The following is a 22,056-nucleotide window of genomic DNA, read 5'->3' on the forward strand; positions in this document are numbered from 1 at the left end:
CCTGAATTTAAATCCTGCATCCTAACTATCGGCAACATTCCCTCCCATGGAAAAAACGTTGCCCTCTTTCCAGCCAGTCATGTTTCTTCTAATTACGAGCTGTATTAATACGCTCGTGGTGCTGCCTGGCCATTAAAGACACAGGATGAAATCTTGGCCCCACTGAAGTCACAGGCAAAATTCCCCTGGATTTAAATGGAGACAGGATTTCAATGCTTAGTGTAAGTTATTTTCTGGGAAACAGAATATTCCATTAGGAAATATCATATGGGAGTGTTCTTTCCCACCTTTAAACAATTAAAAATACTTAGAACAACCCCCCTGGGAGCTACAATCAGAAAATGGAACAATCTATTTTTATTCCAGTAAGATTAGAGACATGAATCAGGTGTCAGGGCCGCACTGTGCAAGATGCTGGACATATGGAAATGAATCAGTACCGGCAGGGGTTTTTAAATGCCACTTTGTTCCCACTAGGAGAGCCCCGACAGCCAAACAGATCAGATCTACATGACTGAGCAGGTTCTCTGATGCTTCAAGCAGAGGGTCCAATATTTAAAGACATTATGGATTATTATGTATGTATTATTTAAAGACAAAATGGACAGGAATAGGGCTGCAGTGTTGATTTGCATTTACCGAGCACCTTTAAGCCATTCTGTGGAAGTGGAAGCCCAGGAACAGAGAGGTTAAGTGACTTCCCCCAAGTCACATAGTAAGTCAATGGCCAAGACAGAAGTAGAACCCAGGAGTCCTACTGCCCAGGCCCCTGTGCCTTATGCACTAATGCAAAGCATCTGCTAAACTATGGGTGTTTTATCCAGCTCATTTAACTCTCTGAGAACATTCCCAGAATCCTGTGGGAATGCATCATTGTGAGGCAGTGTTTTCTAGTGGATAGAGCACTGCCCCTGGGCATAGGAGACATGAGTTCTATTCCTGGCTTGACCTGATTGCTGGGTGACCTTGGACAAGTCACTTCAGTCTCCTGTGCCTGAGTTTCCCTACCTGTAAAATGAAAATAATGATATTTGACCTCCTTCGCAAAGTACTGCCAGATCTACTGATAAAAATCACTATGTGAGAGCTAGGTTTGCTCTCTGCTCTTATTGCATGATTTGGCTAGGCCTGAAAATAAAAAGTCTTGAGTGGGTACCTATCCCCCATAAATATTTGGGTGCCTTTCAGTAGAATACATATGGTGCGATTGCTACCATCCTAGCCTCCAAGGAAAATGACAGGTCTCACCAGGGCAGGTGGGAGGAACCTGAAACAAAACAGTTGGTCAAAGCTTTCGGTAGCTAGTTGGAATCCAGTTGCAGACCTTGTTTTTTAGGAGTCTTGGGGGAAGGTTTAGGGGGTTTAATCACTAAAGAGACACTATAGCTGATGAAGCATCAGTGACACCTGGTAGCTGATTGGAGTACTGCAGTGCTGGAACAGGCGCCAACACACCCCTCCCCACCCCAACTCCGCACCTCCTACACCTATTGGATCCCTCCCCAAATCCCTGCCCCGGCCCTGCCTCCTTCCCCAAGTGTGCTGCGTTTCCCCTCCTCCCCTCTCCCTCCTAGGCTTGCTGTGCAAAACAGCTGTTTCATGGTGCAAGCGCTGGGAGGGAGGGGGGAGAAGCAGGACCCAGCAGCATGCTAAGGGGAGGAGGCAGAGTGGAGGTGAGCTGGGGTGGGGGCGTGGGGGGTGGGGAGCTGCCGGTGGATGCAAAGCACCCACCAATTTTTCCCCGTGGGTGCTCCAGCCCCAGAGCACCCTCAGAGTCGGTGCCTATGAGCGCTGGGACTATTCCACTCCAGGGCTTGTAGATCCTGATGTTCCAGATCCCCTAAGAGCCTAAGCTTGGGTTTGAGACATCCCAAGCAAATGATTCGGACATCATAAATTGAGCATCACAGCTTCAATCTAGAATGAGGTGGGAGAAGCAGAGAGTCACAAGGGAAGGGCTCAAGTAATAAATTTGGGATTGGGATCTGAACTTTGGATCTGAGAAGAGGGGGAGGCCATGGTGCATCATGGGAGATGTAGTCTGGCCAGGGAACAAGGCCCTTAGAGGAGAATGGGTGTATGAAGAAATCTAATTACATCTCTCATGAGGCGCTATCATGGCATTTCTGAATAGCTTTTGGCTGAAAGTTTTTGGATTTGGGCTGGAAATTCAGTTTTTGAAATTTCGCCCCAAAAAATTAAATTTTCCATGGAAATTTTTGACAAAAATGAAATTTGTTGTTAAAGGTTTCTGGGCAAACCCGCCTCCCATTTTCCAACCAGCTCTACACACACAACCATCTGTTCTATGCAATCCCTTGCCTCATTCACTACACACCAACCATCTTCAGCAGTGATTAAGGCAGAGGTCCTCCAGACAACAGCCTCTTTAAATACACTACTGTCACAAAAAGGTCATGGGCAATCATGCCTAATGGTTGGATCAGGAGCCAGGGGACAGAGCCAGAGTCAGGAACCAAAGCCGGGGGCAGAGCTGGAGACAGGAAACCAGTTTGGAAGCAGGGCTGGACCAGTCCAGGCGCAGGACAAGAGCAAGGCTGGGAATGAGGCAAACTGATCGCACAAACTCCAGGGAGGTCACTGGAAACAAAACTTGCTGTATTTAGAAAGCAAAGAGGGGCTTTTGCTGAGGGCCAGGTTGGGAACTCCTTCCTCATACTGGCAAACCGTTACCAAAATAGGGACTCCAGAGCACTATCCTTGCATAACTACTCACGTCTGAGAGCACAGGGCTCACACTCTGGACTGTGGATTGTAAGTGTCTTTTGGATTGTTTAATGGTACCTCTGACCGTTATTCTCTCTCCGACATCTTCTCTCTTTCACTCCCCACTTTTACTGTCCTGCTCTCCCTATGCCATTCTCTCTCACTCTCCCTGCTTCCCTCTCTCTGTTCTCCACTCTCTCTCCTTCCCTTCCTGCTGCAGTCCCTCTCGCTGACCTGGCCCTTGTCCCTCTTCTCCCCTCCCTCCTTCTCGAGGCTGCTCCTGGTGGAGGGTGCAGGGATGCTGTAATTCCCAGCCACAGGTGCAAAGTCCCTGCTGTGTTCCTGCCCCCCAGGCACATCCCCATAACGCCTTGTCTGATAGCCCAGTGGAAATAATGTATTGTGGCAGGTAGAGAAATTCAGCAGACCAAGAAGATCTGCTAGTGCAAGAACTGCTCCGAACCCAGGAGCACAAACACCTGTCTCTCTTGTCTGTGGGCCTTATCCAAAGCTCATTGACTCCCATTGACTTCATCTCTCCATCTGTGTATTTTTCCTTCTCTCGCTCACACGCTCTATTTCTCACTCTTTCCCTCTCCCTTGGTCTCTTTTCTCAGTGTTTCTGCCTTTTACTCTCTCTCTTTGCTGCTTTGAGGAGGGTAGAAGTGGCAGGGATCAGTGTGTTGTGTTTGCATGTAAGCCCTTGTCTCTCTCCTATATCAAACCAGCTAGCCCTTCAGCAGACAGTCCTGCTCTCCCTTTTAATGGGGCAGGGGGGAGAAAAGCATTTTTCCGGCAGCATGGAAGGAGGAGGAATCAAGTGCACAGAAATGGAACAACCAGTTCCAGTCTCCCAGCAAATATTTCTGCAGCCGCCTCTGGCATATAAACAGCAAATGTTTGTGCAACTGACCTGCAAACACACTGCGCACTCCAGCAGTGCTGAGACTCCCAGCTTTCAGCTCCACCAGCACTTGATTCAGCTTTTCTTGCCCTAGAAGAGCACAAAATCTATCTCAAGCTTTTTGAGGGGAAAAGCATGAATAGACCTGGCTGTGTTAACTCATGGCCTTGAGTCTGCCACCTGTGTAAATCAGGAATAATGCCACTGAGCAGTGCAGTTACAATACTGGGGTGAGGGAGAGGAGAATTGGGCCCATGCTGTGCACATGTAAGGGTGGGCTTTTCAAAGGAATCTGTGAGGGAATTAAGTGCTCAAGTATCTTAGCAACTGGGAGCCCAAAATCCCTTATGCTTGAAAATTCCAGCAATATGGAGTATGTATACAAAGTGTGTGTATAGGAAAACCTATCATTCTTCATGGGTGTAACTGAGGGCAGAATCTTGCCACATATATATACATATACACACATACTCATCCACATGACCTGATTGTGATCTCAAGAACAAGGGTGTCATTCCAGAGGAATGACAACCTATCCTGAAGGACGACCCATCACTCTCACAGATCTTGGGAGACAGGCCAGTCCTTGCTTACAGACAGCCCCCCAACCTGAAGCAAATACTCACCAGCAACCACACACCACACAACAGAACCACTAACCCAGGAACCTATCCTTGCAACAAAGCCCGTGGCCAACTCTGTCCACATATCTATTCAGGGGACACCATCATAGGGCCTAATCACATCAGCCACACTATCAGAGGCTCGTTCACCTGCGCATTTACCAACGTGATATATGCCATCATGTGCCAGCAATGACCATGTACATTGGTCAAACTGGACAGTCTCTACGTAAAAGAATAAATGGACACAAATCAGACGTCAAGAATTATAACATTCAAAAACCAATTGGAGAACACTTCAATCTCTCCGGTCACACAATTACAGACCTGAGAGTGGCTATCCTTCAACAAAAAAACTTCAAAAACAGACTCCAACGAGAGACTGCTGAATTGGAATTAATTTGCAAACTGGATACAATTAACTTAGGCTTGAATATAGACTGGGAATGGATGAGTCATTACACAAAGTAAAACTATTTCCCCATGTTATTTCTCCCCCCCACCCCACCCCCCACTGTTCCTCAGATCTTCTTGTTAACTGCTGGAAATGGCCTACCTTGCTTGTCACCATGAAAGGTTTTCCTCCTCTCCCTCTCCCCCCTCCCCCCCGCTGCTGGTGATGGCTCACCTTAAGTGATCACTCTCCTTACAGTGTGTATGATAAAACCCATTGTTTCATGTTCTCTGTGTGTGTATATAAATCTCCTCACTGTATTTTCCACCAAATGCATCCGATGAAGTGAGCTGTAGCTCCCGAAAGCTTATGCTCAAATAAATTTGTTAGTCTCTAAGGTGACACAAGTACTCCTTTTCTTTTTGCGAATACAGACTAACACGGCTGCTACTCTGATTCCAGAGGAACTCCATTTAAATCAATATGGATACTCAATACTGCACGGGTGTTACTGAGAGCAGAATAAGGTCCCGGTTTCTAACTGCAACCTATAAAGATTCAATTATAATCAACATTCTCTGCTGACAATATAAATCTCAGCAAGTCACAAGAATCCTGAGATCATATTAGAATCACAGCCCCATAACAATCAATGCAGTTAGTTGGGAATATTTTTCCCTACAATTCTGAATGTGCAAGGACCAGACATTTGCACGTGCAAATCTGATGCCAAAATTAGCTGACTGCTTGAATATCATTGTGAAAATCCTTGGGGCTTTGCACATGCAAAATCCAGAAAGCAACTCTCTCCTTATCTCTCTCTGTAATCTATCGGCAATTTTGACTTTGGAAACTGTGGCTCTTGCCAATATAATTTAACATTTTTATTCCTCCAAATCAAAGCTACTAACTGTCCTGCAAAATGGATTCTGTATGTCTTCAGCTGCCTACAAATGTTGCTATATCTCTCAGGGTTTCTAGCACAGACCAGGCCTAAAATGCAGTTCAAAACTGTGAGTAATACTGAGTAATACTTTTACTAACAAAGAAAATTACTAGAAAAAAAATGTGTAAGTCTGTGTAAAAATGTGTAAATCCAGGCCCCTGGAACACCCCCCCACACACACATACACATACACAAACAGGCAAGTTCTTATAATAAAAAGCAAATGGGGGTGCACTTGAGCTGCTTGGGGCCCTAATCATTTGCCTAGTCAGCTTATGCCTAGTGCCGGCTCTGGTCTTGGTTGAGGGGAGGCTGAGCTGGGGTGGGGTGCGAGGTGCCTGGCTGAGGGGTGTAACTAACCCTATTCCTGCTTTAGGTCACTATCTCAGCCCCTACAACCAGCGTGACTCTGCTCCTCTGCCAGACTAATGAAGGCATCACTGCCTCACCCTACATCCTGAGTGACGCCTCTCTCCTGCCTCATCCTCATTCAACCCTGTCCCCTCTCTAAGGCACTTTGCCCAGACACTTTGAGAGCTGGGCCAGTAGCTCCTGAGCCCTCTGATCTCTCCCCCCTGCCCCCACAATGTCTGTTTATATCTCTCCCCACCACCACCATTTTTTGCTCTCTTTCCCCCTCTCCTCTGCCCCCAGCCCATGTGGCAGGGCTGGGTTGGGAGACTGCCCAGGGCTGGGCCTGGAGTTGACCAGTCTTCACTCTCCGCACTCCTGGGGATCGGGCTGGACCCAGAAATGAAGCAGGAAACCCCAAAAGCACAGTTTGCCCCCCTGCTCTCGTTTATGACTTGTGTCCATGATGTGCAGGGCGGTGTTCTTGGCCCAGCCCCGCAGGAGAGTCCCTGAGCCTGGAGCCAGTGTGTGTGGGGCAGGCGGGGCCTAGGGTTGCCAGGTGTTTGGTTTTTGACTGGAATACTTGGTTGAAAAGGGACCCCGGCGGCTCCAGTCAGCACCGCTGACCGGGCTGCTAAAAGTCCGGTCAGCAGCACAACGGGCTAAGGCAGGCTCCCTGCCTGCCCTGGCTCTGCGCAGCCCCCAGAAGCAACCAGCATGTCTGGCTTCTAGGCGCAAGGGCAGTCATGGGGGCTCCGCGTGCTGCCCCTGTCCCAAGTGCTGGCTCCGGAGCTCCCATTGGCCAATGGGAGCTGTGGGGGCAGTGCCTGCAGGTGCGGGAAGTGTACAGAGCCCCCTGATCCCTCTGCCTAGGAGCTGGACATGCTGGCTGCTTCCGGGAGCCGTGCAGAGCCAGGGCAGGCAGGGAGCCTGCCTTAGCCCTGCTGCGCTATGGACTGGGAGCTGCCTGAGATAAGAGTCAGCTGGCTGGAGCCCACTCCTTTAACCCCCCTTCGCTCCAACCCCCTGCCCCAGGTTGGAATCCCCTTTCGCACCCTAATTCCCTCCCGGAGCCTACACCCTGCACCCCAACACCCTGCCCTGAGCCCCCTCCTGCACCCAAACTCCCTGCTGGAGCTGTTCTCGTCCCGTTCATTGGTGCGGGGAGATGGGCGGGGCACCACGAGGCTGCTGGAGCCAGTGAGCACCTGGACCCATCCCCCATCCATGTGCCATGTGCTCCCCATAGAATCTGTCCCCCACCCAGGGGAGGCTGGGGCCACAGGTCCCAGCCTGAACCTGAGCATCATGGACATGAGTCATAAATAGGGGAGAGGCAAACTACACTTTAGGGATTTACTCCTTCACTCCTGGATCTGGCACAATCCCCCTGGGAGTGAGGGAGAGGGAAGACTGGTCAGCTCCAGCCCTGGGCAGTCTCCCAACCCAGCCTTGCCACGTGGGCTGGAGGGAAGAGAGAGAAATGGGGGTGGGGGAGAGAGAGAGAGAAACACACATGGAGAGGGAGAGATCAGAGGGCTCAGGAACTGCTGGCTGGGTTCTGGAACTGGCCAGGCAAAGCGCCTTAGGGGGACTGGGTGGAATGAAGATGAGGCAGGAGAGGGTGTCACTTTGCATGTAGGGGTGAGGCAGTGAGGAACTCATTAGTCTGGCAGGGCAGCAGAGTCATGCTGCTTGTAGGGGTTGAGATAGTGACTGAAAAGGGGAGGGGGGAGGTTTAAGGTTAGTTAGGCCCCTCAGCTGGGCACCTCGCTTCCCCCTCCAGCTCAGCCTCACCTCAATCAAGACCTATCATCCCCACTCTGGCCGGGCTTGTCCTCAAGCAGCAGGGCTCTTTGCCTTCCACTCTGGTCAGAAACCTATTGATTATGCTGAAAAGAAGAAAGCCAGAAAATCCTTAATTGTAGGGGAAATTGGTCTTTTCCAGTTTTATGATCTTTACCCAGATCAACAGGTTCTGATCAGAGTGGAGGGGCGAGGAGTCCAGCCCTGGCTGTGTTGGGGGAGAGGGCTGCCCCACTGGGTGCCCAGCTTGGCCTTCCTAAGCAACAAAGTATGTGATCCTCCAGTTAGTTGAAATTGATTTTTGCAGACATACAGGCTGCTTTTTTGCCCCCATCGAAGCCCTGGCAGCAGCACTGGGAGAGGAGGAAATTCAATGTTCCTTGCAGCATTTCCTTCCTCAGAGAGAGCACCCCCATCCCACTCTCCAGGGCCACTCTCAGGATTGCCAACCCCAAAGGTACAAAAAGCATATGTCAAGATCCTAGACATCATGCTTTTAAAAATAGCTGTCTTGTGTTTTTAGTCTTTTGATTGTTTTCTCTCTCCCGTGTGCATGTGACAATGTTGGTGATGTTCCCACATTTATGAAGGTGATTTTGCTTGCTGCTGCAGTTCTCTAACCCCCACATCTGCCTATACCCAGCAATGAATTGGTTCTAGCCCCCTTCAGTTCTGCCTACGCAAGGGTCCATCAGTTGGCGGTAGGAACCTCATCACTTGGGAAGTTTAACATTGGGCTGGACAAATCCCCAGTGTGTTCTAACAGGGAATAAATCTCCAAGAGAGACAGACAGATGAGTTAAGCGGTCGTTCCTGTCTCTAACGTCTATGGGTTAGAACAGCAGTTCTCAAACTATGGGTCAGGACCCCAAAGTGGGTTGTGAACCAGTTTTAATGGGGTCTCCAGGGCTGGCGTTAAACTGGCTGGGTCGTGGGGCCAAAGCTGAAGCCCGAGCCCCACTGCCCGAGAACGAAGACCAAGACCAAGCCCCACCATGCAGGGCCGAAGCCTGAGCCCCACCACCCAGGGCTCAGGCTTCGGCTTCAGCTCTGGGTGGCAGGTCTCAGGTTATAGGCCCCCTGCCCAGCGATTAAACCCTTTGGCTGTGGCTTTGACCCCTGTCCTGGGGCGGTGGCGCTTGGGCAGGCTCAGGCTTCAGTTCCCCATCCTGGGGTCATGTAGTAATTTTTGTTGTCAGAAGGGGATCGCGGTGCAATGAAGTTTGAGAACCACTGGGCTAGAGAGTCACTTGACCCCTCCTTTATACTACTGGGTCTGGGCAGATAGGAGTAAGGTGATCTGGGGGAGGGAGTGGAAGTGGGCAAAAAATGAGCAGACCTTTGGCTCCACCTCCTTCTACTTGCTCGCCAGCACAGTTGAGCTGATGGTGTAGGTCAGCCGTAAATTACTCTGCACACAGGTGGAGCCAAGAGGAAGCCAGGGAACAACTGTCATTCAGAAGGGTGTTTCTGAAGCACCTCACTTGCTCCAGCAGTGGTGCAACTGGTTGCCTGCCTCTTCTGGGCCTAAAGTCACAGTTCAGCCTTGTGCTTCTATGATTCAACGCATAAGCAAAGATGGAAGCCAAAACAGGATGCCTTCACTGTGCCTCCTTGCAGGGCTTCCACTCCAGACTGAAGAGGTCTGGATAGTTCAGAGAAATCTGAATGGTGCTTCCCTCACCCAAATTTCTGACCCCCTCAGCCATTGCTCTTTATAACAGTGTGACTATCCTCAGCTGTCTGGCATGTTTGGAGTTACAAAGACAGGGTATGGGCAGAAGGGTATCTTTGCACTGAGAGGTTAAGCACTATTGTCACCTCCCAGAACTGTTATTATATTGTCTAGGTTTCTCTTCCTTCATTCTTTGGCTATTCTTCTTCTTCCAACCAAGGATATGTGGAGTGCTGCACTTCCATAGCATTTTCTATCAGAGGCAGTCAAATGCTTTACAAGTGCTCCTGAGTTAGTCTCTTCCTGCTCCTCTGAGAACTAGATCAAGAGTATTATTATCCCCATTTAACAGGTGGAGAAGTTGATGCATAAAAAGGGGGAAGGGACTTGCCCAAAGTCCCAAGGAGAGACAGCGGTGGAGCCAGGAACAGAGCCAGGTTTTCCAGACAGCGATGTCTGTGCTTGAGCCTTAAGACTGTCGAAAACAGGAGCTTTCTTTGCTATGGATCCATCTGCTCCCATTGCTCATTTCCCCCCTGGAGTACCAGTCCTCTGGGCAATCGCAACTGGTGGCTGTAGAAATGACTGTCATGTCCCAGGAGAAGTCAGTGTGACTCACCTTCCTGTGAGGTGCTAGCATGGGCTAGTGATTCGAGCAGGGCACTAGAAAAGATGTGGGCAGATTCAGCACTGCATCTCCAAACACTCAGTAGAGAAGGCACAGGCTGGCAGTGTAGAGTGACAGGGGGAGATATGAATCACCTCAGTGGAGTCTATTTCTGTCTTTGCTACTGACTCCCCGTGTCACCTTGCACGAGTTACTGCCGCTCTCTCTGCCTCCGTTTCCTTGTGTTGATAATGGAGCAATGATACTCTCCTTTGTAAAGTGCTTGGAGATCTACTGTGGAAGGTGCTGGGAGCAGAGTATGATTGTTATTAATACAGTATATCACCTCTGCCCCCGTTTCCCGGGTGGGGGAACACCCTCCTGTGTTGAAACTTCACCTGAAAGGTGTTACATTAGTGAGCAGCAATTGTTAATACAAATGATTATTCATAAGGAGTCATCTTTAAATGTCCTTGGCATTGAGGAAGAAGGGAAAGAAACCTGGAAAATACAGTTCCCCTGATGGCCCTTAAAGGGGCCTGATTCTCAGAGGGCACACACTCAGTATTCTCTGTAAAGCAGGTCCCCAAGGCTTCCAGTACTGTTCTCAAGCTCCTTAATAGAAGGACCCAGGTGGAACAGCTTGACCTGAGTGGTATGGTGGATGGGGGGGGGTGTCCTGCAGACAGATCCTGACCAGGGGAGAAGGTTTGCATGGGAGTCACAATGCCACTTTGGAGGGGGCAGGTTTCCTTCTGCAGAACCTTTTCCCATTCCCCCTGGAGGGCTCCTGAATTTCCAGCCAACAGGAGCTGAGCAGATTGCTTCTCCTAATGGCTCTGGCTGCCTGTGTCAGTGGCAACCTGGAGAAGCCGCTTCCAAGATCCACTCCTCCTCCTCCTTCCCAGGGCTGTTTGCTCCCATTTGCAGAGCTGGCAGCATGCACGCAGGTGTCCCAGAGTTAATGCCAAACAGACTCCAAGAACATGTCAGATCCCACAGGCTGTGGCTGCGGGTAGGAAGGCAGCTGCTCCTGCTGGGTGGGCTCTGCCTCCCTCTGCACAACCGTGGGGGAAAATCTGCCCTTGGATCTGCATGGACAGCTCCCATTCATGTCAGTAGGAGCCTCTTGTGTGAGTCCCAGGACAGGATTGGACGCCTAGAAATTAAGTGGATTGGTTTCATGTGGAGTCCTTGTTTTCTGTCTTCACATTGCAGAAGAATGGTCCCTTTCGCCAGAATCACTGCAAGGGTTTTCTTTTGTTAACGGAAGACAAAATATTGCATTGACTCCCAGAGGGGACGGGATGGCTCCGGGGCTGGTAATGAAACATTTAGTTGGGGATTGGTCCTGCTTTGAGCAGGGGGTTGGATTAGATGATCTCCTGAGGTCCCTTCCAATCCTGATATTCTGTGATTCTATGATAGGGAGACTATGGCTTCTGTGGCCTATGGTTCCATAAGTGACTACTGATTTGGAGGGCCACCATTTTGGGCATCAGAGGGCGGGTGCTCAGCATTCCGAAAGTCAGCCCTCATTAAGGAACAAAATCTCTAGTCACTCTTGCAAAATTAGGCCATGGTTCCAATGTGGCATCCAGGCCGAGTCAGTAGGGAGTGGAAGCTATCACCAGCTGATGACTGGTGTCCTCTGATGAGGTGATGCCTTCAATCCAGCTCTTAGGGCTGCAAAACCTCCAGGATTGTCCTGGAGTCTCCAGAAATTAAAGATTAATCTGTAATTAAAGATTATGTCATGTGATGAAATCTCCAGGAATTCATCCAACCAAAGCTGGCAACCCTATTAGTGAAGGCAGACCACATCACTCAGCTGCTCTGTGTCTTAGTTACCCGTCTGTAAAAGGGGCTAGCAGTCACAAGGCGTGTTGTGAGGATAGCTATGTAATTGATTGGGAGGTGCTGAGGTCAGACCAGGTAGGTATCTAAGATAGATAGATCTGGGCATTTTTCCCAGAGTTGCTCTGAGGATTTTATTTTCTGGTATGCATGGAAGAAAAGCATACTGCACAAAACCCCAACAATAGGGAAGGCCGGACAGCTCAGAGGCTGACAGTGAGACCACACTAGCACTGGAGTTTGCAGAGCCCCGTTGGAATAGGAGGGAATAGGACTTTCACTAAACTGTATTTTTTATATGCTTTTATTTCTCATATGCTCCCAGCTTCTGAGCTGATAAGATGTCAAATGCACTGGCCTTGAACTTCACTGAGGAGGAAGACAGGGTGACTATAGGTTTGTCTGTAAGTCAGTTGAAGCTTGATCTCAAGAGTACAGCCACCAGGAGAGCTAGCTGGGGTTTGCACAAAGATACCACGGTAATCAGGGACAGGGGAATGCAGAGAGGAATGTGACTCTTCACTGGGGTTTCAATAAAGTCTGAAATTGAAATCAGTAAATTGGACTTTAAAGGGCACCATTTTCAGAAGTGGCCTGTACACTTGCCCCTGCAATATTGCCTCTGTGCCTGTCAAACTGCATTGTGCATGCCAGTCAGGTAACTGTCCATCTAATCCCTGACTTGACAGAGGTGTATAAAATCATGAGTGGTGTGGAGAAAGTGAATAGGGAAGTATTACTGACCCCTTCATGTAACACAAGAACTAGGTGTCACCCGATGAGATTAAAACTGCAGGTTTAAAGCAAACAAAAGGAAACACTTCTTACAACGCATAGTCAACCTGTGGAACTCATTAGCATGGGATGTCGTGAAGGCCAAAAGTATAACTGGGTTAAAAAAAGAATTACTGTAGATAAATTCATGGAGAATAGATCCATCAGTAGCTATTAGCCAAGATGATCAGGGATGCAACCCCATACTCTGGGTGTCCTTAAACCTCCAACTGCCAAATGTTGGGACTGGATGACAGGGGATGGATCACTCAAAATTGTCATGTTCTGCTCATTCCCTCTGAAGCATCTGGCACTGGCCACTAGATGGTCCAGTATGGCCGATCTTATGTTATGATGTGTGTGTAGATATGTTTTTGTACATGCAAGTGGTACATGTGCTATTTGCGGATACTGTTTGAGAGATCACTTTACATTTTTGAACCAAAATTTCAAGGGCTTCAGGCACTCACGACTACAGTGTATATATATGTACAGTGCCATTCGGAAACTTGACAAGTCCCATTGTGTTGTCACACAAATGTGTATTGTGTTATAGCAAGGAGCAAAGTGTTGCTAATCTATATTCAGCTCAACAAAACAGTTTTCATGTCGATTTTACTCTGAGTCCATGCAAGCAGCATTAAGGTAACTAGGCCAAATCCATCCTCCGTTGACTTCAGTGGAGCTGCCCCAGAAATGAGTTTGAGCCAGCATCTTTTGCAGGCCTAGCGTGGCAATATGGCAGCTTTATTTGGTCCCTTAATCACGCCGGAGTCCATCATACTGGTCCCTGCTTCAATGCAGCTCAGAGGCTGGGAATGGAAATAGCTTGACACACGCTGTACATAACCCCAAGCTCTCCAGAGCAGAATTGTCTCATCTGGACAGACCACAGCTGTAAATTAGAACCATAGAATATCAGGGTTGGAAGGGACCTCAGGAGGTCATCTAGTCCAACCCTTGCTCAAAGCAGGACCAATCCCCAATTTTTGCCCCAGATCCCTAAATGCCCCCCTCAAGGATTGAATTCACAACCCTGGGTTTAGCAGGCCAATGCTCAAACCACTGAGCTATCCTTCCCCCCACTTTTATCCTTCCTCTGACTTTTGCTGTGTTGTCCTCTTGCAGAATGTGCAACGGTTCTGGGCCGTGACCTTTAACATCCAGAACCAACCCTGCTGGGTGCTTCCCACACCAAGTCCACCCACGCAGCTATGTCGAAGGACGAAGTGAGCTGTAAGCTGACATCGGTCTACAAGCACAAGGAACGAAAGCCTAAGAAGCCCCATTACATCCCAAGGCCATGGGGGAAGCCGTACAACTACAAGTGCTTCCAATGCCCTTTCACGTGCATGGAGAAGTCCCACCTGTATAACCACATGAAGTACAGCCTGTGCAAGAACTCGCTTTCTCTGCTCATCGAGTCCGACTGGCCCTACAAGAAGGGGAACTTGCTGCACCCTGAGCTCCGTCTCCTGCAGGCCACGGAGGCTTCCCGGCTCCACGGGAGGAGACACGAGCACGAGGCCTGTGAATCCCCAGCTGTGGTGAGAGGCATGGCTAATCCCAAGCAGGCCACAGATGGGGACGGTGAAGGCAACAAGGTGGCGGCAGCGGCTGAAGCCCTGTCTTCAGAAGGGATGACCACAGATGCCAGCCAGTTCCAAGAAGAGGAGGAGGAAGATGTTGCTGGGATGCTGAGGGAGATGGATGCAGGAGAGAAGAAGGAGAAAGTGAAGGAGATGGGTTGCTCTGGTGACCCAGCTGAGCCAGACTCCCTGCTCTTCAGGTTCAAGAACAAGAGGGACAAGCCTTGCAAAGAGGCTGAGCCCGACTTCATCATCACGGATGTTTTCTCCCTGAAGAACCATGTGACGAAGGGCAAGGAAATGGCTCCTCCAGAGTTAGAAGCCAAGCCAAAGCATTGCCAGGGGCCAAAACAATGCCTGGGGAGTGGCGGGGTCCTCATGGAGCAGTGGAAGCTGATTGCCAATGGACAAAGAAGGGGCAACACTGAAGTCTCCTCACCATGTACTGAAGGCAACATCATCCCCTGCTATCCCCCTCCAGCCTACAGCGACTACCATGAACCTCAGGGCCTCAACCTCTCATTGCTGGGTATCAACTATCCGCTGAACCCTGGCCTCTTCTCCTATCTCGGTCCCAGCATGGCCAATAGCACCACGCCACACCCACAGCTGACCCAGCTGCCCTTCCTGGCCTCCACTGCCCAGCTGATGCACCCGCACGCTGTGCACTTCCAGCCCCTCCAGACCCCTGAGCGATCGGCCTTCCTCCCACGATTCTACTACCCCCTGCTCTTTGAACACACCTTTGGCTCAGCAGAAAGCAAGACGGCGGCAGGCAAAGCAGAGGCCCAGGCCCCGGCAGGGTCTGCCATGCCCACTCCTATCCAAGCCAAAACCACGAATGAGCCACCAAAGGCAGAGCTGCTGAAGGTGCCGGTGCTGAAGGCTAGTCTTCCTTGGGCGAAAGGTGCCAGGGAGGAGCCATCTCCTGACCTCAGCCATAAAGCCATGCTGGTCGAGGAGGAAGAGGAGAAATGGCTGGCACAAGAAAAGGAAAGCAACTCAGCCTTGGGCATCAACAGCCTCCGCAAAAAGCCAGTTTCCGACATCTACCGGAACCCCGTGGGGATAAAAGATGGGGCCGTTCTCCCCAACGGCATCAGGAAGGCGGAGTTACCAGTAGTCGCCTGCTTGGAGAACACTGGCTGCTCAGCCAGCTCCTTGAAGAGGAAGTTCATTGGGAGAGGACTCGAGCCCATGGGATATGAAACGCTGATGCCTGGAAAATTAGGCCACCAAACCAGGTAGGATACAATCAGTCTCCTTATTTAATATTCCACCAGACTTTCCATAAACGATCAAGGAAGGCTTATGCAGGGTTGCTGTCATCCCCTCCCTGACCTTTCCCAATCATTTTTTTAATCACTTGCCTCTTAAAACTGAGTCCTGCACGAAAAAGGCAGATCAGCATCAGGACATGGCAGTCTTACCTGCCAGTGGAGTCTTTCTGCGGCATCAGTGGGTTTTCTCCAACTCTTATATCCCTTTGTCCTTGTTGGAACCTGAAGTCTTCAGCGGCCATTAGGATATTAGCAACTCAAGTAGTTCTTCCTCTTTCTGCAGAACCTAACAGTGGGCCAAATCCTAAGGCTTTAGTTGTTATTCAGTCCTGATGTAGGCAAATTCCTGTGGACTTTGCCTGAGTACCTGAGTCAACACTAAATGAAGGCTTCAGCCTTTGGCTCCAGATTTATTAAAACAGGGGCTCATTTTGTTATGACAAAGACAGCCACATAGGGTAGTGGACTGGCCACTCAGCTAAGTGCTAAGAAAACCTGGGCTCCCATCCCAGCAAGTGGTGCTGTGGATGCACTGCAGAAAATCAGGCCCTTGGTGTGTAGCTTTGGACAAGTCACTTTGCCCTCTGGGTGCCTCACTTTCCCCATCTGTAAAATGGAACTAATGACTAGTATTTGTACAATGCAGCATTACTGACCCCAAGCATTCAAAAGTCAGGCCCAACAATATCATGAGATTGGCTTTAAAAACCCTACAATTTTAAAAGAGAATCAATTTGTGCTTTTTTCACCTGCCTTCTGGTTTTGGAGCCTTTAGGGGTCCCATTTTCAAGCTTTTACCAGAGAACTAGAAACTTACTTTCTTTTTATAGTGAAAGCTGAAATCCTCATCTAATCATGTGGCTCCAGGAGCTGGATGGTTTCAGGGTAGCAGAACTATTGCAAAACTCACTATAGAATCATGAGAGTTGGCAACATGGAAGGTGCTAAATAGATAAGTGCTAAACACAGTAAAAGCTGTTTTATCCGGCACTTCACCAACCGGAAATCTCTATATACCAGCATTTCTGATCTTCATTGAAATTCCAGTTTATAGTCTGTTTGGCGTGGGGCCGGCAGAGGGTTGGGGCGACAGAGGGAGTGCGGGGCGCGGGCTGTGGGAGGGAGTTTAGGTGTGGGAGGGGGCTCAGGGTAGTGGGTTGGGGCATGGGAGAGGATCCTGGGTGCCGGATCCAGGGGCCGCTCACCTTGGGCAGCTCTCCATAAGCGGCAACTTGTCCTGGCTGCTCCTAGGCGGATGCGCGGCAGGCAGCTCAGCGCGCTGCCCCTGCCCCGCCCTGAGATCTAGCTCCGCAGCTCCCATTGCCTTGGAACTGCGGCCAATGGGAGCTGCGGGGGTCCACCTAGGCACAGCCCTGATGGGTTGCCCGAGGTGAGCGTCCCCCAGATCCAGCACTCCACACCTACTCCCACATCTGAACCCGCTGCCCTGAGCTCCCTCCCTCATCCACACCCCCTCCCAGAGCCCACACCCTGCACATCCTCCCACACCCAAACTCCCTCCCTCTTAGTTAACCAGCATTTTTCACTTATTGGCACCCCTCTTTCCCCCAACATGCTGGATAAAACAGATTTTACTGTAATAGTATGTGTTCTCCTACCAAACAAAATCCCCATTTTTCTCACTAAAACACCACCTCACAAAGACCTCTGCCCCACAGCCAATGCCAGCCAGTCACTGACATGAATCAGACTACAGATCAGTCAACAAAGCCAGGCTAACAGTGAACTCATGGTCATGTTTTAAGCCTATCAGAAATACAGGGGGATTTAGAGCACCAGCCTCTCCAACCCTGGATGACAAGGATTTCCATAGGCTAGGTCACACCCCTTGCTTCCTCCATCCTGCTGGCGGCATCCTTTTAATTACGAATGGCTCCCCAAGAGGAAGATGACCCAAAGCTGACCTTGGCCAACTCACTAAGGCCTAGATCCTCAAAGGTATTTAGGTGGAAGTTAGGAGCTTAAATACCTTTGAGTGTCTGGGCCTTAGTATCTCTGTGCCTCCGTTTCCCATCTATACAGTGGGGATGACAGTCCTGCCCTGCCTCCCTGGGTGTTATGAGGATAACTCACCAAGTATTGGGGAATGCTCAGGTAGATGGTAATGAGGGCGAGACAGGTTTGGTAAGTATTCTGAGGAAAACAATGAGCAGGAGCAAGTGGGAAATGTGATCCATGTTTCCATTTGTCCCTTTGCACTGCAGGCAGCAGTGCCCAATCCTGACAAGCATCTTCTGTGCCCATTCAGGCAACCCAGGCTGGTGAGGAGGAAGAAATCTCAGTTTCCTAGGGCACCTGGGAGCAGTCATAGAGTTTAAGGCCAGAAGGGAACATCAGATCATCTAGTCTATCCCCCTGTATATGATAGACCACCAAACACCACCAAACCCAACAACCAGAATTAGAGCAAAGTATTCCAGCCCTCAGGAGACTAAACCACAGGCAGAGAACAGGAGAGACTAGGGTGCACCCATGCCTGAGGCCTCTACAATCACTGATGTTTTCTGAAATACCAGTCAGTTAATGTTAGAAGTCCCCTATCTTGCCCCTTGAGGGCACACCTTATGGATAGGATATTCTCCGTGTGTTGTGGATTGGTTATTATCCATGTCTTGTGGACAGATTATTCTCTAGCCCTCTTGTCTTTCTCCCCATTCCCTGCTCAGTCTTCTCCCAAGTCCACCTGTATGCAGAGGGCATATGCTGATCTGTGACAGGGTCATGAAATTACTAGAGGTCTACATCATAGGATGGGCCATTTTAATTGGCACACATCCATCTGACCCAAGTATACGTGGGATGAGGCTGCCTCTGGCTGGCCCCGGGGCAAGGTGTCCAGCTTAGCAGAGTTCCATCCTAAAGTCTGGCAGCACAGCTGCAGAAATTAGTCTGCTGGAGCTGTCCCTTCCAATATCTGAGAGGCCTTAGACACCACCCATTAGCTGCTATGGACATTTAGTTCATAGAATGGTTGATGTCCCACTAAAGTGAAGTCATGTGAAGCTTTCACTGGCTCCAACTAGAGTTGTGGCTGCTCAGCACCACTCAAAATCAGGCCCCAGGTGTCTGAGATTGGGCACCGGAAGATGGAAGCACACAAAATTAGCTGGCGCTTTTGGAAATGCTGGCCTAAGTGATGTGCCCAAGGCCAAGCAGCAAGTCAGTGGTAGATTTAGCATCATAGAATCATAGAATCATAGAATATCAGGGTTGGAAGGGACCCCAGAAGGTCATCTAGTCCAACCCCCTGCTCAAAGCAGGACCAAGTCCCAGTTAAATCATCCCAGCCAGGGCTTTGTCAAGCCTGACCTTAAAAACCTCTAAGGAAGGAGATTCTACCACCTCCCTAGGTAACGCATTCCAGTGTTTCACCACCCTCTTAGTGAAAAAGTTTTTCCTAATATCCAATCTAAACCTCCCCCATTGCAACTTGAGACCATTACTCCTCGTTCTGTCATCTGCTACCATTGAGAACAGTCTAGAGCCATCCTCTTTGAAACCCCCTTTCAGGTAGTAAATCACTTAAATCGGCTCTCCTGTCCAATTATTATTTCTGATTTTGTCTCCTTTCCTTTTCTCTCCAGTGGTTTGAGAGCCACCCCCACCCAGCTCCCAAAGTCCCTGGACCACTGGCACATGGAATTTCATGCCTGCATGCTTGAAGACCAGGAGACGGCCAGTGGCTCTGATGTCCTGTCCCCTGTGATTATGGCCTCTGATCACCCCCTGTGTAAGCAGAACAAAGTACACGGGACTTTCACCAGCACAACAGACCCAGAGGCCACAACTGTGCTCATTGGGGACCTGTCAAAAACCTTGGAGGAGTACCAGGAGGTGGAGAAGAAACTCTCTGACTTGGCAAAGGAAGACAGCCCTGGGCAGAAGCAGTTGAGGGAACAGCTGGTCAAAATCCGAAGGGAGCTCTATCACATCCATCAGGCGCTGGAGAAAGCCACTAAGCCCCATGAAGGCCCTCTGGACCTCTCAGTGAAAAGGTCCCCAGAGAGCCCTGAGAAGGGCCACCAGGCCAAGGAAGAACCCTGCAAGGCCAAACTAGAAGATGAGAGGCTCCAGTGCAAAGAGCAAGGTGCCATAAGCAGATGCTTGGCAGCCAGCGAAGCCAGGGATGGGGATGGGATGCCAAATTGCATTCTGGATGCTGAGAACAAAACCATCGACCTGCTGATCAAGATGAGCCGGTCAGAGAACCTCCGGGCATCATCCTCCGAGGCCCACCTGGGTGCCGTGATCAAAGCCGAGCTGCTGCCACTCAGCATGCCCCTGGAGCTCCGTCACGTCATGGAGCCCTACTACAGCCGCACCACCAAGTGCGAAGCAGACTCCAGTGTGCTGCTCTGCACAGACGGGAGAGCCAGTGCCACCCAAGGCTCTCAGATCCCAGGAACCGAGGAAAGGCCGCTGAACTGCCGGGCCATGCAGCACTCCCTGTCCTGTGGCCTCCCCAGTGAGACAGACACTGGGTGTATCCACAGCCCTTTAAACGCAGACCCATGATCCCGCTGGGCTCCTGCCCAGAGCTCTGTGCATTCGCTGATAACCTCTTCTCACTCTCAACCTCCCGAGCCCGTTCCCACCAGACAAAGGCTTAGCGGCTGCCTGGCTGCGAGGCCACATAGCGCTTTGCTCTCTAACTACCCATGACAGGTTCCATAAGGTATAAAAACCAATCCCTTCTTCATCCCCCTTCCAGCTGCTATGCACAGCGCTCATGGCTTTACACATCCTGCTGCCTACATCCTGAGCCTGCAGCTCCTTCCACTCGAATGCAAGGCAGTTGGCGAGGAAGGGCAGGGGCTTCTGTGTAACTGAGGCTCAGCCATCTTCCCACCGCAGCCACCCAGATGGGGTGTCTTCTTGTGGCTGATTGTAGAGACTTGGGGGACCCCCAAAAACCAGCATTGGTGAATCAGCAAAGACCGAGACAGATGATCTGAGACAGGCCTAGTGCCTGCTGAGCCCTACAGAACAAAGAGCTGAGACTGAAATGAACTGAAATGACCATCTCATCTGAGAAAGCTGAGGCAGGGAGCTTACAGCTGCTGTGTAGCCACAGGGAGCAGACACCCGGATTAACCTCACTGCATGCTGGATGGTTCCACTTGCTCCATATAATAAATCCGAGAGCAGCTGTGGCTGTAGCTATAAGACTGATCCTGAAGGAGAGACTTTAATGTTGGGGCATCCTCTCCCCTTTGAAACTTGCTCCACAGCGCTAGAGGGCTGTATTGTACTCAGACATCTGGTGAGCAGTGGGGACATGGTCTTGTCCAGGAGCTTGGCCACTCTTAGAGGGCCTGGCCCTTTCCTTTGTCTCACGTTTAAATACCCTCCCCTGCACTGTACCTTGATATGAAGTCATTTCAGAGGCAAAGCCCCAGATCCAGTCCCTGGCATGCTATCTCCTGGAGAAGGAGCCATTCCCCAGAGCTCCTTTTTGTTCATTAAAAAATTACCCCTATCTATAAGGTCATGAATCCAGATAATAAGAGGGCCGAAAACCCCGCTGATGTAAACAGCGGGGCGGGGGCAGCAGAGCAGTCTGAGGCGCTGCTATCAGTTAGGCGGCTCCTTTGCTATAATGATTTGAAAGAGACTTCAGCTTTCAAGGCCTCCTAGAGATTCCAGCTGGCCGACTGGTCCCTACTGCCCCGAGCTGATCCTCTGGGAGGCTCTCTCATCTCCAGTCAGTTGCTCGCATGGAAGAGGCTTCTCCAGAAGTGCTGAGGCAGCTGAGCAACAGCAGCCTGCCCAACCAGCCAGCAGAACCCCTGTGACTTTCAATACTGGGTAAGACCTCCACCTCTCTGGAACTTCACCTTCTCCCTGTGTCTCTTCCTCATTGGATGGTAGGATTCCAGAGCTGCTCATTGCTGGAGTCTCCTGCTTCCCGGTCTGCTTCTGCCACTACCCATTCATCAGTGGTAATGAAGGGAGAATGGATTTGGCATAGAGACTTCAAATCACCCCATTGCAGAAATCCATTCCAGTACAGGAGCATGGATATCCGCCCCCATGTCTCCCATGCTTTTGACAGAAAAAAAACAGCTTCTCAGAGGTCCCCTGGCCTCCTGAAGAGTAGTGTCCATCCCCTGAAACCAGTGCTGCCCACAGAGGTGAAAGTAAGTCGGTCCAGTCTGGTAAGGCATACCGGCAAGAGCCAACCGTATCAGCAGAGGGCAGCTTCCCCAGGCCAGCGATTTAAAGGGCCCAGGGCTCCCCGCAGCGGGCGGAGCCCCAGGCCCTTTAAATCACCACCATAGCCCCACTGCTGGAGTCCGGGGGTAGCAGTAGCGGCCAGGAGCCCCAGGCTCTTTAAATTGCCATCCGAGCCCTGGGGCTCCCAGCTGCCACTGCAGCTACCGTTACCATGGGGCTCCAGTGGTGATTTAAAGGGCCTGGGTCTCCCAGCTGCCGGTACCACAGCTGGAGCCCCGGGCCCATTAAATCTCGATTTAAAGGGCCTGGGGATTTAAAGATCCTG

At 50.4% G+C, this 22,056-nt stretch overlaps 1 protein-coding gene across 1 annotated transcript in view; it reads left to right on the plus strand.

The window, feature by feature from the left end:
* The window catches only part of PRR35 (proline rich 35), a 41,462-nt gene extending 19,697 nt beyond the window's left edge, over positions 1 to 21,765 (plus strand). The window contains exons 2-3 of the mRNA XM_043494061.1: positions 13,793 to 15,497; positions 19,139 to 21,765. Of these exons, the coding sequence (XP_043349996.1) occupies positions 13,879 to 15,497; positions 19,139 to 20,069 (2,550 nt within the window). The 5' untranslated portion in view covers positions 13,793 to 13,878 and the 3' untranslated portion in view covers positions 20,070 to 21,765. The remainder of the gene's footprint in view (positions 1 to 13,792; positions 15,498 to 19,138) is intronic.
* Positions 21,766 to 22,056: the final 291 nt, after the last annotated feature.

The sequence above is a fragment of the Dermochelys coriacea genome, chromosome 10 (genome assembly GCF_009764565.3).
Source record: "Dermochelys coriacea isolate rDerCor1 chromosome 10, rDerCor1.pri.v4, whole genome shotgun sequence".
Classification (NCBI taxonomy): Eukaryota; Metazoa; Chordata; order Testudines; family Dermochelyidae; genus Dermochelys; species Dermochelys coriacea.